The 13898-nt window shown below is 47.0% G+C and overlaps 1 protein-coding gene and 1 long non-coding RNA gene across 3 annotated transcripts in view; one reads left to right on the top strand and one right to left on the bottom strand.

The window, feature by feature from the left end:
- Positions 1-252: 252 nt before the first annotated feature.
- Positions 253-13898, top strand: part of slc25a26 (solute carrier family 25 member 26) — a 36786-nt gene continuing 23140 nt past the window's right edge. Inside the window, exons 1-5 of one of the 2 annotated variants that reach the window (XM_078091587.1) lie at positions 253-465; positions 1817-1973; positions 2695-2813; positions 8165-8269; positions 8653-8700. In XM_078091587.1, the coding sequence (XP_077947713.1) occupies positions 433-465; positions 1817-1973; positions 2695-2813; positions 8165-8269; positions 8653-8700 (462 nt within the window). In that variant the 5' untranslated portion in view covers positions 253-432. The remainder of the gene's footprint in view (positions 466-1816; positions 1974-2694; positions 2814-8164; positions 8270-8652; positions 8701-13898) is intronic. The other variant, XM_078091586.1, reaches the window with a different exon arrangement.
- Positions 12012-12418, bottom strand: LOC120834736 (uncharacterized). The gene is made up of 2 exons (XR_005714496.2): positions 12282-12418; positions 12012-12200 (listed from the first exon to the last, which is right to left on the bottom strand). It is a non-coding gene; the product is annotated as an uncharacterized LOC120834736 (long non-coding RNA).

The raw sequence follows: 13898 nt of genomic DNA on the forward strand, positions 1-13898 counted from the left end.
AAACTCACAATCACTATATGACTAGTGCGTAATATGCATAATATGCAAAGTGTATATGTACACTTTGCATATATATATACATATATACATATGTATATATAATATATATATAATTTGCATATTCATATATATATATATATATATATATATATTTATATATATATATATATATATGAAGCGTATATATATGAAGCGTTGGTATCATTTAAACTTAGCATTTAACCCAATTTAATGGAGAGACAGAAGCGTACTCATTTGGCAGCTTTAGAGGTCATGTGATGCCATGCGTCATGACGTCATACGGAAGTCATGCAGCCAAGATGGCAGCGTCCTTGACACTCATGCTGAGAGTGTTGTCAACTGTCTAACATGGACAACAGTGGCAAATGTAAGTGCTGTTCAACTAACAAGAGAAGATTTTGAGAGCGCAGGATGGAGAGACGAGAGTTCGTCGCGTCACTTGTGGTTCGTTTGCTCTTTTGTACGATGTTTTGGTTACCGGTTTTCATTCCTAGCAGCCTTTAACGTTGATTTAAATAAATATTGTCAGTTGAGCACCGACTAGTTACCACCAGAGCTTCGTTTCATGTTCGCGTTATGCACATAAAAACCGGAGAGTTCACACAAAGGGATTTGTGTTACTAACGTGTAGTTGTAACCAACGTTACAACAACACCAGCTCTATAAACACACCAAATAGTACGTTACATTAGTCCAGAGGTCGCTAACTAAGTCATTAGAAGCACCATCATAGATCAGCTAACGTTAAACAACGTGTGGGTTGAAGCGGCTCTGTGTGACGTTATTTGTATCCAGAGTTACGTCACGTTTGTTTCGGGGCAAACTCGGTACGTCACGTGTCTAAGGCGCTCAGTCATCAAGTGACCCTTTAGTGACCCTTCACTGAAAATGTACTGTTAATTGATACAAGCAAGAGTCAATCGTATCCATCTAATACAATTATTCAGTTATTTCTGTATAATTCATATATATAATGTTATGTATAATACTTCAAATGTAAAGTCCAAAGACAGAGTGTTGGAGAAGATCTGTTTATTTGTGTAACGCCCTCTTTCACTGCATTTATAGCTTATTTATTGAGCCATGGTACTGTGATTAAAGAGTAAATACAAGGTATGATCAAATATCAGGTACTTTATATAATGTTACTTTAAACTTTGTGAAGTATCCACCAAACTTATATATGTTTGTTATGTGGGGGATTATCTGTATTATATTGACTTTTTCAATAATGATAGATATGTCCACTACTTATTTGACAGTTTTGTTTTTTGAGATTTATTTACCTTACTACATTACGTACATGACCAATTAAAATTGATTTTAATTCAAAACATGATCATATATACCACCAAACATTTTTGTAGAAGAAGCTCCAGATTGACCCACGACAACATTACAAATACATCAGCAATTGTATTTGAATGCTTGAACACAATGAAATGCGTCTTTTGATACTTCATTGTTAGAGCTTCAGACCTGCTTATTTAGTATTGTGGTTGATTATGATTGATTGTAGCATTTAGAGGCTAAAGAGGCGGATATGTCCCCCAGAAGTAATAGACCAAAGCACATTCATATACGTCAGGGGACCGAAAACGTCACTCCAAATCATTCCCCATCCTACACTGTGTCTGCAAAATTGCAAGCAGGTTACGACAAACACATTTGCCACTTCTTATGAGATGAGATGACATGTCGGTGGTGTGAACTCAGCCTGTTGAGTTCAATAGCTGCAAGTTTAAGTAGATGGTCTGAATATGTGCCGTGTCTTACGGAGCAATTGTCTCTCCAGGCAGGCGGCTGTGCGGGGATGTGTGTGGATCTGACCCTCTTCCCCCTGGACACCGTGAAGACGAGACTGCAGAGTCCGCAGGGCTTCTACAAGGCAGGGGGCTTCAGGGGCATCTACGCTGGAGTCCCATCTGCTGCTGTCGGCTCCTTCCCCAACGGTGTGATGGCTGGATATATGACGCCGAGGGGCCGCTGTTCACTCTTGTTTGTCATTGATGTCCTCACCAAACACCACAAATTGCCCGTTCTATGTAGAGACCTAAGTCTCCAGTCGGTGGTTCATAATATCCATAAAGGGTCTGTTTGTTCTGCTTCCAGAGCCTCTTTTACACATTTTTATGAATATTATACAATGACAAGGATGACTGGAATCAGGATTTTAAGATTGACTTTTTTAAGGCTATAATTCGTTAGTCAGTTTAATATGTAGGATAGATTGATGCTACTCACTTTGTCTACTTAAAGGGGGAAATCTCTGGTGTTTGATAATCAATAGACCATTAAATCAAACGGTTCCCCAACATCTTTTGACTGTTAAAGGAGTCTGTGTCTCAAACTCCCAGACTCTTATGGTATGCATGTCAGGGACAGAATGATGAAGAGGATCTGAAGTAATACGTTGGTGGTTTGAATATAATAGAATCTTTTTGGTGCAGTTTAAAAATAAATGCATCACTTCTGCAGAAACCTATGACAGTACAAAAGAACTGATCTCTGAAACACAACTAACTTTCTTATCTTTTACCCCAATTGACCGTGCAGACAAACGCACGCACACACGCCGCGGTTTCTCCCCTGTCAGAAGTAGTGAGGGATATTAATTGCTGTATGCTGGTTGACTAATGGGCCTAAAATGGCTGTGGTTCTGCTTGATTTCAGCCGCTGCTTTCTTTGTCACCTACGAATACACAAAGTCCCTGCTCGGCGCCGGCGGACCGCTAGCAGCGGTGCACGCCGCACCTGTCGCTCACATGCTGGCCGCCTCCCTGGGAGAAATAGTAAGTCTTCCTCTCCCTCGTTCTCCCGACTTTTGCCTCCTTTCGTTTGGATTTTCACTCCACTCTCAAACTGCCAGCACACTTTGAACTCGTGTGCATTCGTATTGCTCTCGATCTCTGGGAGGCCACCTTCAAATGTCACAGAGCGCTGTTAACAGAGGGCGTTGGGGGGGTTTGCTGTGGGCCCCGGAGTCCAGCAGGGTGCGTTAAAGGGGCTTCCTCAGGACTCCCAGCATTTCTCCCCACTAGCTGGGTAAATACGATGTCATTACTGCCTATTGGCTCATCTACTTTGCCAGCTCAGGCCCCCGGACACTGCCAACGTAGTCGGGGGAATTCAGGCATGAAACCAACAACGAGGCGAGGCGATTTCCTCAGTCCATCCCGTCCCAAATCACTCGCAGTGAACCACGGAATCGGAGCCATATGGGGGCCTTGAATACTCAAGAGGAGCGCCCCCCTGCTATACCGCCAAAATACTAGGTTGTTGGTATTCATGGCTTTTGGATGGATGTGATTTAAGCCAAGTTTTGCATGTTTATGAGATGGGATTATTCCACATGCGCGGGTGTTCTGGGGGTCTGGGGGTCTCGATGTGTTGAGGTCACTCGTTACTCTTATATCGGCACAAATTCGCTAAGAGTTGTAGCGATCGACGTCTTTAGTCAGTGCCGGCGCTTCAGGAGTGCAACTCTTAACACTTTTGGTCTGTGGCACTTTCCCCACGAGTGTGAAGGGTCAGGCTGAGGTTGCAGCTTCTTTTAACCCCTTCCCCGCTTTTCTGGATTTGAGCACATCAAAGGCCCAAATCCTCTGAGCGTAGCGGAGCGGGAGAGGGGGTGGGTGGGGGGGGCGGTATCCCACTGCCTACTGGCAACTGGATACGTCTTGTTCAAGCAGAGTAAGCTTCAGGCTTAGCCATGAAAGGCCTGACCCAGTGCTGCCCCGAGTGGGATTCCAGGACTAAACACCCGCACTATGATGCAAGCGCCCGCTCAGTCACTGCTAATGAGATTTTGTATTAGGCAACATGAGCCTGAGTGAGATTTTCCCAGGTCGGCAGCGATATGTTTGTTTTTTCTAGTCGTTGATACATTGATTAGTGGATTGACAGAAAAGGAGCAGGATGTGCATTTCTGTTACGTATCATTATGAATCGAGTACCTTTTGACTCCGAGCTCACAAAGGACACAAGCCTGTCGAAGCCATTATTAAAACTATTTTTACTATTTTTATACATCAAAGGCTCTCAAAAAATGAAATAGGCCTTTAATAAAAATGGCCCCTCCATGCTGTTAATGTTGAGGGGAGAAAGTACCGTTTGTCCACCAGGTTTAAGCCGCCATTATTCTTTTTCCAATGGTCTGAGAGAAGATGGCCGACCCAACTATTGCCTCTTTATCATCTACTTTGTGACTGTGAAGGTTTGGTTTTCTTATATTTACGTCCAGGATGTAATAATATGACAGCTTCATTTGGAGGTATAGCTTATTTTTATTTAAACCACACAGGTGCAAACAACACTTCTTCTGGCTTCATACCAAACCTGAATAGTTAAAAACAAACCCGGCCCATTGCCCCTCTTCATCAGCCCTTGATCCATTCCGCAGGATCCATTTGGACGAGTGTCACCGGGTGTTTTCCACGCTACATCATTCAGCGCACAAGCTTTATGCCGCTTATTTCTTTCCCCAAGCCTCCCATCTATCTATGATGCGCTCAACTTGGCACCAACTCACGAAACGTGGAGTCAATGTGTGTTACGGTCATTCCAGAGGGAGATGGTGATCAGTAATTATACTACAATAAACAACAAGGGCAAAAAAACAACAAAATCAACTTAATATACGTCCTTATAGCCGAGCCTTTGGTTTAATAGATGTTCATCACGGGGGATGGAGGAATGGTTGTAAGAAAAAACAGTAAGCAAAAGCTCCTTATTTGATCATTATAATTTAGGGGAATCATTATCTTTATAATGAGTTTAAAGTTCGTTAGCTGAGTAAGTTCCTTCATTAGATTTAGGATCACAGGTTGGGGAATAGGACTACCGATGTAAAGCAGACGTTTACTGCAGCTGTTTAATGGCGGTCATCGAATGCCCCTTCCATTTTAAACGGACGGATAGAGAGCGAAAGGACGGAGAGGAGGACAATCACAAGCAGCAGAGAGAAAGAAAAAGAGACAATGAGAGAAATTCCCCCCCCTACCCTGCTCGAGTCCCTCGCCAGAAGCATCCCGGTGTTTGTGCGGGTGTTGGGACGCTCCCATAAAGAATGTGTAAGCTGATGGCGTCTGTCAGGCTCTAGCAGGCTGTTATCCAGCCATTAGATCAGATTTATCTTCATTCCCATTCGCTCGACGTCTGCCCTGAAAGCTCATTTGTCAAGGCCGGGCGGCAGGTTTTTCTCGCATCTATAAATCCCCCCCCCCACCTCCACCACCAGCACCAGCACACATCTGTAGGAGGATGTACTGGAAAATACAGTGTGACGTGACAAGATGGGGGTTTGGGGGGGAGGGGGTGGGGGGGGGGGCAGGGAGCGGGAGGGTGGAGTTTGGCAGGGTAGAAACTGGCAGCCACTTAACTTGGCACTGAGAAATAATCCATGCATCGCCTGCGAGCAGCGCCACGCGCCGTGATTTATTGGCTGTTGTTTCAAAGTTGGAGACGCTCAGTGTCCTCATATCTTCCCTATTTCTTCATGACCTTTTTCTACTTCCATCTCCTCCTTTCCTTCCTTTGTTGTACTTCAGTGTCGGTACTCTGAGGTGTTTGCAGGACTGGACGTGTGATCAAAGTCGTGGGAATTAGTGGCTCATGCAGGGCCGCAGGTGTTTACGAAGGCTTTACTTCATTGTATCTGACATGACATTGAGTGGAAAGCGCTATTTTTCCACCATTGATTACCGTATTAGTGGATTAAGAATGTTTTAGAAGGTATTTATTTCAATCATAATTCATCCCAGCTTATTTTGTTTATTAGTGAACCAACGTTGAGGGACGTTTTTGGTGGTGAGTGCAGCACATTTGAACAATGAACAAATCCAAACATTTAAGGCACATAACAGTCAGCTTGTTTCTCTCACCAGCCGTCTCTTTATGGTGCCAAATGGTGTTCACGTTCCTGATTGCCTGACCGCCGCCATGTGGGGCAAAATAAGGCGAAGGAAGGGCAGGACGGAGGGAGCTAACGACTCAAGCTGCCGATTGAATCGCTGGAATCTCTGCTAATTTCTCACCGTTGTTCGCCCCATGATTGAGTGCCGTCCTCTTACCTTGTTGTTTGGCGGCCCGTTGCTGGAAATTGAAAAGACGCTCCATCATTTGGAAAAAAAAACCCCAAAGGGCCGAAGGGAAACGGGACGGCTCCAATCACGGGCAGTCAGCCTCCTAATTAACGCCGCATGACGAATCTGACAGCTTGTAAATAAAGATTAATGCTGGCGGGGAATTTAAAAGACAGCCGAGGCAAAGCATCGGAAAGTGAAGGATAAGCAATGTAAGGTGAAGAAACCTGCAGCCCTCTCCCAACACGAGCTGACAATCACCTACTGTACCTAAACCTGTCACTCACTCCGCTTTCGCCAATTATTTTAATACACTACCAATCTTTTCTGAGCCCGAGTCATATTGTATCGCGCACGCCTCAGGTTCATCAACCCGTTTGCCAATTTTCTGCCGTTTTTACAGATCTAAAATGGCCTCAGAGGCGGCACACTCTATCTTCTGGCCACTCAACATGATTCTCCCCGCCTCGAGGCGCGCAAATTACTCCCAAATAAACAATGTCCCTAATTTATTTGGTATAATCTTTGGCTCACTCTGCCTTCCTCTCTGCAGTGACAGGAGAGGAAAGGCCGTCTCATCTCCGGGCCCCCCATCCAATTACGTCAGTAATTACTTGTCATAGCCACTTTCTTTCCATTTAGCCGCTTTATTCCGGTCCTTTGGAGAATTGGTTTGGGGAAAACATGATGTACAATGTATTATAAACGGTAAGCTGAGCAGAGGGAGGGCAAATGAGATCCCTGCGATGGATGCGGCCAGCTTAGTTATCGCAGTGATGGGATGCGGCCGGATGTTTGGCCACTTGGTGGTACTGTTGCACCACGGTGAGGCTGCAGCCTGAAACGTCTTCTTTCGGCACCGATTCAAGTGCTCTTCTGTACAGGATGATGAGGTTGTGTGTGCTCGTTTTGTCTTGAAAACTGACATCTGCCTGCAGCAGAAGCGATGCATCCAAGGTCAAGACAAGGCTGAGAAACGGAGAAAATATTAAACACGAGTCAATATTTTTTTCTTCTTCTTCTTTTTTTTAGAGATACAGAGCAAGTGGTGTGTCTGTAAAGTCTTCCACAGCTCCGTCTGTCATCTCACTTGACCTTGGGGGCCGCTAACGTACCCCTTCCATTGCTTTTGTGCTCCACGCACATTTCCGTCCTCGCTCATAAGGTGTCCTTGGTCTCTGGGAGAGGAGACGAGCTGGTGAGACCCTCTAACAGGTCCCGGAGGGGGGACTCTTTCCCTCTGGGGCCCACCGCATGGAGACATCCTGAACGCTGAATGCGATTTGAAAGCTGAGCGGAGACGGAGGCAGGCGGGACAGGGGAGCGTTTTCTAATCTTTACCGCAGAGCCGACATCACCCTTTCTCCCCCCCGTCGAGAGAGAGAAAGAGAGAGAGAGAGAGAGTGATGTCGGCTCCCCATCGCAACGCGGCTCTGGGCGACGGAGGCGCCGCCGGCATCTGTACAACCGGGGGGGGGGGGGGGGGGAGTCACAGCGAGGGGGCCGGTTCACGACCCTTCTGTGAGATTGCTCGCCGGCGTTTCCGCTCCGGTGCAGAATAAATGGTTAATCGAGTCACCAGGTGGTCAGCGGTGCCCACCGGCCTCCAGGTTATGAAGGTCATAAATATTCATGTCCGTCTTCACTAGCTGTCGGCAGTCCATATTTTTGTTGACATATGGTGGATGTGTTTAGAACTCGTAGCTGGGGGGGGGAAGGGGGGGGGGCGCTTTATGAGGTGTGTGTCAGCCCGGATCTATCGGTGTGTTTTGAGCGAAGCGAATGTTCATCGGACGCAGATGCACAGTCGGCCTTCTGACCCTTTTTCACCTGCTCAGGTGTCCTGTCCGCTCTGTTAATTGGCCCAATTGGAAGCTCAGCGTTTGTTCTCTTCGCAGCAACTGCCACGTGTAGAGATACACAGGCCAGTGTGGGGGCAATGGGGAGGGCAATTAGGCACGCCGTAGATATGGAATGTCCTGCAGGAGGAAATGCAGCAATGTGGATTGGGAATGTACACGAGGAAACACTGTTGACCCGTTGCTCCATCTGTCCCGTAGGTGGCGTGTCTGATCCGGGTTCCCACCGAGGTGATCAAACAGAGGACCCAGGCTTCCCCCTCATCCACCACTTACCACACGCTGCTGGCTACACTCAGGGAAGAGGTACACAGCAATCCGAGGCAAACGGAGAATACGTCTGTTTTATTACCTATTTTGATATTTATTTTGTGGTTCTGGCTTTAAAACCATCTGACACCTCAACCCGGGTCTTGGCGCTTACTTCAATGAGTAAAATGTCTAAAGATGAAGGCCATATCTAGAACAGCCAAGTTATAGTAAGATCAAATTATTTCTTATTAAATATTTTTTTCTCGTATTATGATTTCTGAGATTGGTTTGAACAACGTTTCATATGAACATTGGACATGTAAAACGAATGAATGGAACAATTAAAATAAATACGTACAACTTCTCACAGTTAAGCATTTTTTTGGTATTTATTGGTGTTTGTCTGTGATTGTAATAAAAGTGTGTTGTGTTCTCAGGGTGTCCGAGGCTTGTACAGAGGATACGGCAGCACGGTGCTCCGAGAGGTAAGATGACGCCAAGCGTGTTTTTCTCCCGCTTGTTTCATTCTCCTCAGCCAACAAGTTCACGTACTCGTTATGTCTGCCAAAGATTTGTTTTTGCTATTTGCAACGCTCATCTTACAGCTACTATATCCATTCCTAGAGTTCATTCTAAAGATAATTACCAGACCACTTAAAGGCTGTGTAGTGAATTATTTTTGATAGGCCAAGCGAACATTGAGGCCTTCCACTCTTCTGACTGAAGGCATTTTAATTTCTCTCGGGCTTTATTGAGGCAGGAAATATTGATTTACAGCTTCTTTTTTTCCCCCCATCTCATTCAATTACGGTTGCGAGATACTCTTGCCTTTCTCTTCAAATCGAATCTGATTAATTAATGCAATTAGTTACCTTTACAAATGCAAAACAAAACAGGGATAAATGGGCATCACCCTTGATGGACGCTCACCTTTTTGTAAATGAAAAAGCTGCGCTTGTGTTTAATTGCACCTGCAGTGCATGATAACACAACGTCATTGTTGGAAAGCTGTGCTGATCTCTCTGCTGCCTCGCCTCTCCTCGCCTAATAAGTTTCAATGGAATGGAGAAAAATCGGAGGGGGGGGGGACAGAAATGGAGAAAGGTGTATGAAGGTGACACTTTCCATCCTTTTTGGGTGGGGGGGGGGGGTGTAATCTAGTCCTCTCTGCTGTGCTAGCCTGTACTTATTTTCTGCCTCACTAAACTGATGTTATTCACGCAAATTCCATCTGGACAGCCGGGGAGAAAAAAAAAAGGAAAAAAAAGGACAACAAGAAACTGTGATTTCTCCGAGGGGCTCTGAATAAATGAATACATTGGGAGGCTGGCGTCCGGCCTGTGTGCATACTAACACTGGCAGATGAAACGCAGCAGCGGTGGCGGCGGGGGGCGGGGGATTTTGGGGCGCGAGGACGGCGAGGGATGCTGCGCGTTGATTGGCTTTGACGTGTGTCAGAAAGGTAATTCCTTTTCTCTCGTCCTCCTCCGCTACCCTTCGGACGAGCGACCCCGCCGAGATAAGTTTGTTTACCGGGCGTGGCGTTGTGCGTCTCCTCTCGCGCCGCCCCACTAATTACAGGCCCCTCTGCGCTCTGTATTCATTAGGGTTCAGGCGGCTTTTCGGACGGTCATGATATCACATTAGTGCAGGGTGTGTTCTGGTCGACCGCGACGGGCCCGGCCTGGTTTGTAAAGGTGGAGTTGGAGGCGGGACTGGTTTGGGGATGCGGTTCACATTGCAGCGACCGCCCAGCAGTCCTGGTTGATTTTTACGCAGCACTTTCCAAGTTTTATTTAGACATCATATCTGAACTACTGACATACAATCATTTATTCCTCGGCACCACACTAATCTCTACTGTGGTCGGAGCTCTCCTTAGAAGAAACTGTCAAGTGGTCTGCTGAATCGGCACCTTTAGGGTTCCGGCCGGATGGAGCGTGAAATTAATTCCATCCCGATTGTTGTGTGTAAAAACGACTTCATTTGACTTGACTTAAAAAAATGCAGGCTTGATGATGAAAAGTTGCACTGTTTAGCATTTTAAGGAGAGTACACTCCCAGGTTTAAGATGTTCATCTCGTGTAAATCAATTGTTCATTTTTATTCATTTTGTGGAAATACAATTAAGACAGACTCTAATTATACTGAGTCTAGTGATACCTCATTTCGACGGGATCGATATAGCAGTATTTCTCCCGCTGGAGTACCTCCTTCCGTCACTAGATGGCATGCTAAGATTATCACTGTTCTGGATTGTTAGAACGCCCCCCCTCATTTCTGCCCCCCATCACACCAATCCAGCTTTATGGCATTTTGGAGCAGCAGACACTGCACTGCAAATTATGGCCTTTCGTTTTTAATGGCCTCTTTTTCTTTTTTTTTGCTCTAAAGCACCGCGAGGTGATCTCAGATTTGATCCAAACTGCTCCAATTTGAGTCTGAGTAATGAGGCTGAGATGGGTTATTAGATAGTAATTTCGTATTGCGGGGGTACGGGTGCCGTGGAGGAACAGGTGTAAGTGAAGCTGACAGCGTCTGAAAGAGTCGACTGATTGACTGCAGCATACGGCTTCGCTAAATGCATCTCTCGTGCGCCTGCTCTTTCACCTGCTCACTCCGGAAGCCTTTATTCCCAGTCAGTTTTCCCACATTCATGTGGGTAAGCAGTCCGACAGCAAGGTACTCGAGCCAGCTAAATGAGACTGAACACTTTATTAGTGATAATGTCCCTGGTCTTCCTTTTTACTGGGGTCATGTATGCTTTTCCTTAGCCAGGCCCCTGAATCCACCTTTCTGTTTCAGCTGCATGGCTACCAGAGGTATCTCATCTGGCCGTAGGGCTTCTGATCTAGGTTCCTCCCCGCCACGTCTCTGCCTCCCCTCCATCCTTCTCCTCTCCAGTCCCCCTTCTCTGCTTGCTCCATCAGGGGGGTTAGCTGGAGGAAAGACTCGCAGGAACAGATTTGAACTTTTACCAACTGGCCAAATGAACAAAAGCACATCGAGAGCTGACTTTGAGCCACATGTGGCTGTTGAGACACAAAAAGACCCACACACAGATCCTTATTAAGGCGTTTGGCCACTACAGAACTTCAGACCTGCTTCAGTGCTCCTGGTCGGATTTGAAACCCTTAATTCATTTGTGGGTTATTGAATGAATAATTAACTGTTTGGTTCATAAAATAGAATAAATGTCATAACAACTTCTGAAAGCCCAAGTTGACGTTTGCCAGACGAAGGGTCCAAAAACACAAAGATCTTGAGCTTAGAGAACCGGCGAGTGTTTCTCCTGAGTATTAGTAATATTCTTCCCGGCTGCGTTTGCTGGTCGAGCTGACCCTTTTTTAGAAGAGTGATGGCCTTCTTAAGCTCCACTGGATGATCATTATCTCTTTGGGGGGGTATAAGTTAGTATTAGTTGGGCCAACGAGGTAGTAGTGGTGCTCTCTGCCCCGCCACACGCACATATTAATGTCAGTGTGGAGCTGCTGTGCGTGGAGAAAGAGCCCAGTTGTTGCATTGTGCACATTGAGTTCTAACAGAGGCAGGACGAGTCTGTACGGAGCAGCGACGGGGAATTCGCTCGGCAGAGCGGAGCTGACGTGGCCTTTTTCCCCCTTTTTTTTTTTTGGCAAGAAGCTGCTTTTCAATGTCTGTGACGTAGGTTCAAACGGGAGAGGTGAGGGGAATCACTCTCATATCCTGTGTCTGTGTGCACTGATCCACAGAGGCTTGTGTTTATACACCACCTCATATGACTTGAGACAGAGCAGACAGAGGCAAGAAAGACAGAGCAGGGGGAAGCAAAGCCTGTTTATTTTCCTTTACATATGCAAAGGTGGGACGCGCGTGAAGGAGCGGAGGCTTCCTCCCGCTCTGTGTCTGCAGTCGGACCTCATCTGAGCAGATGCCATTAGTCCCTTGGAGCCGGACAGCAAGCACGCTTTTACAAATGCTGTCAACGCCACAGAACGCTCAGCAGCTGGATCGAATGAAAAGGAACGTGTCACAAGATCACTCGGTGAAATAGACAAAGCAAACCACGGAAAAGTTTAATACATACCAGCGAGATTGAATCTGCCTTTTCGCTTCCTTTTGGACTGACAGCAGAACAGCTGCCAATGAAACAGACGTTGCCTGTATTGGTGGATGAGGAGTGAATGTACTTCAGGAACACCAGCTACTGGTGCTGCCTTATCTGCTTGCCCTCGTTCATCAACGGGTAGCTTAAGAGTCTTGAGAAAACCTGTTGACCTCCTTAGATCCGACCCGTGACACGACCTGACCCGCAGAGGGGTGTTTGAGCGCTTCTGTGATAAGGAGAAGCTACTGGAGAGGGAGGCGTTCTGTCACACTCACCGTACATCTAGCGCTGACTTAGCGGACTGCGCACATACAAACAGACCTGCTCCTCAGCTTCAGACATTGGTTGAAAGGCAGCTGCTATAACACGAGGGGGGCCTCCACCCAACAACAGTAGTCATCGCTCCGACGGATCTCCGTCTGTCGACCTGCTCGAGCTACGGGACATCCGTCCCCAACGCCGCCCTCGCTGGAGTCGTTTGCGGGTTGAGCTGACCCTTGTTGGAAGAGTGATGGCCCCCCTTAAGCTACAGAGAGCGATTCCTCTTTGTCACTGGATGATCACTTTACCACACGCGCCCCACCAGGGAGCAATGGTTCACTCCCACCGCCGCGGCGGATGACGGATGGGCGGGCTTCCGCTCACAGCGGCCGGCTGCACCTGTCGTTCGCATTAGCGAGGTTGGGCGAATACAGCGGCACCGCGTACTTTTCCTCCCGTGCGTCATCTCAAATGGTTGAGTGTGAGAGTCTGTGAGGGCTTGAGGTGGTGTGAATGTGAATGGGACGCCACTTTGCTGCTCATCAAGTTACCATGACAACGTCAAAAAATATGATTTACATGTGTATTTCTTTTTTTTTTCTCTGGTTATGCTGTTTTTCTTAACGTGACATTGTGATGACTTGTGGGTCATTTCGTTGGGTTAAGTCAGCATCAAATGCTGACTTATGGAAAGGGTTCATAAAGGGCTCAAAATGTCTGCCAGAGAGCCTGAAACTCAATGGTGGGACAGAACCAAACCTTTATAGAGTAGCAGCGCGCATCAAAGTCCGTAAGCGGTGAGATTGGGATTGTTCCCCGGTCTTCTTACTCGCGTCTTTGATCGGATGTATTCGAGGAGGGCGCTGCCCTGCTGTCAGTTCCTTCGCTTGCTGCTCGGCGCCACGCTTTGCCCCTTTCCCGTTCCCAGGAGGATGCATCGGAAGTCCGCGCCACCGAGCGCCACGGATCACACGCTTCCGTTACGCACATTTGTCCCCTTTGAGCTCTTTAATCCACTCAAAAATCCATCATTGTGGCTGCGATTTGTAACGCAGAGATCTCTGGGTGGAGAGTTACCACCAAATACCTACCGGCAGACATCCCTCCCCGGAAGCAAAGAAAGAAGCGCCGGCTTGTTCTCGACGGCTGTGGTTGTTTGTATGTGCGTCAGGGTCTCGGGGCTGTATTGGCTTCAGCGCAACTTAACCCATGTTTGTCTCAATCCGAGCAGAAAACCTTTTGGTGCTGTACATGTGCTTCTAATGGCACACAGCCATGACAGGGACTGAGGGGGGGGGGGGGCGAAATGGGTCGGCATCCGAGGGAAAAGGGACC

This window comes from Gasterosteus aculeatus, chromosome 17 (assembly GCF_964276395.1).
Source record: "Gasterosteus aculeatus chromosome 17, fGasAcu3.hap1.1, whole genome shotgun sequence".
Lineage (NCBI taxonomy): Eukaryota > Metazoa > Chordata > Actinopteri > Perciformes > Gasterosteidae > Gasterosteus > Gasterosteus aculeatus.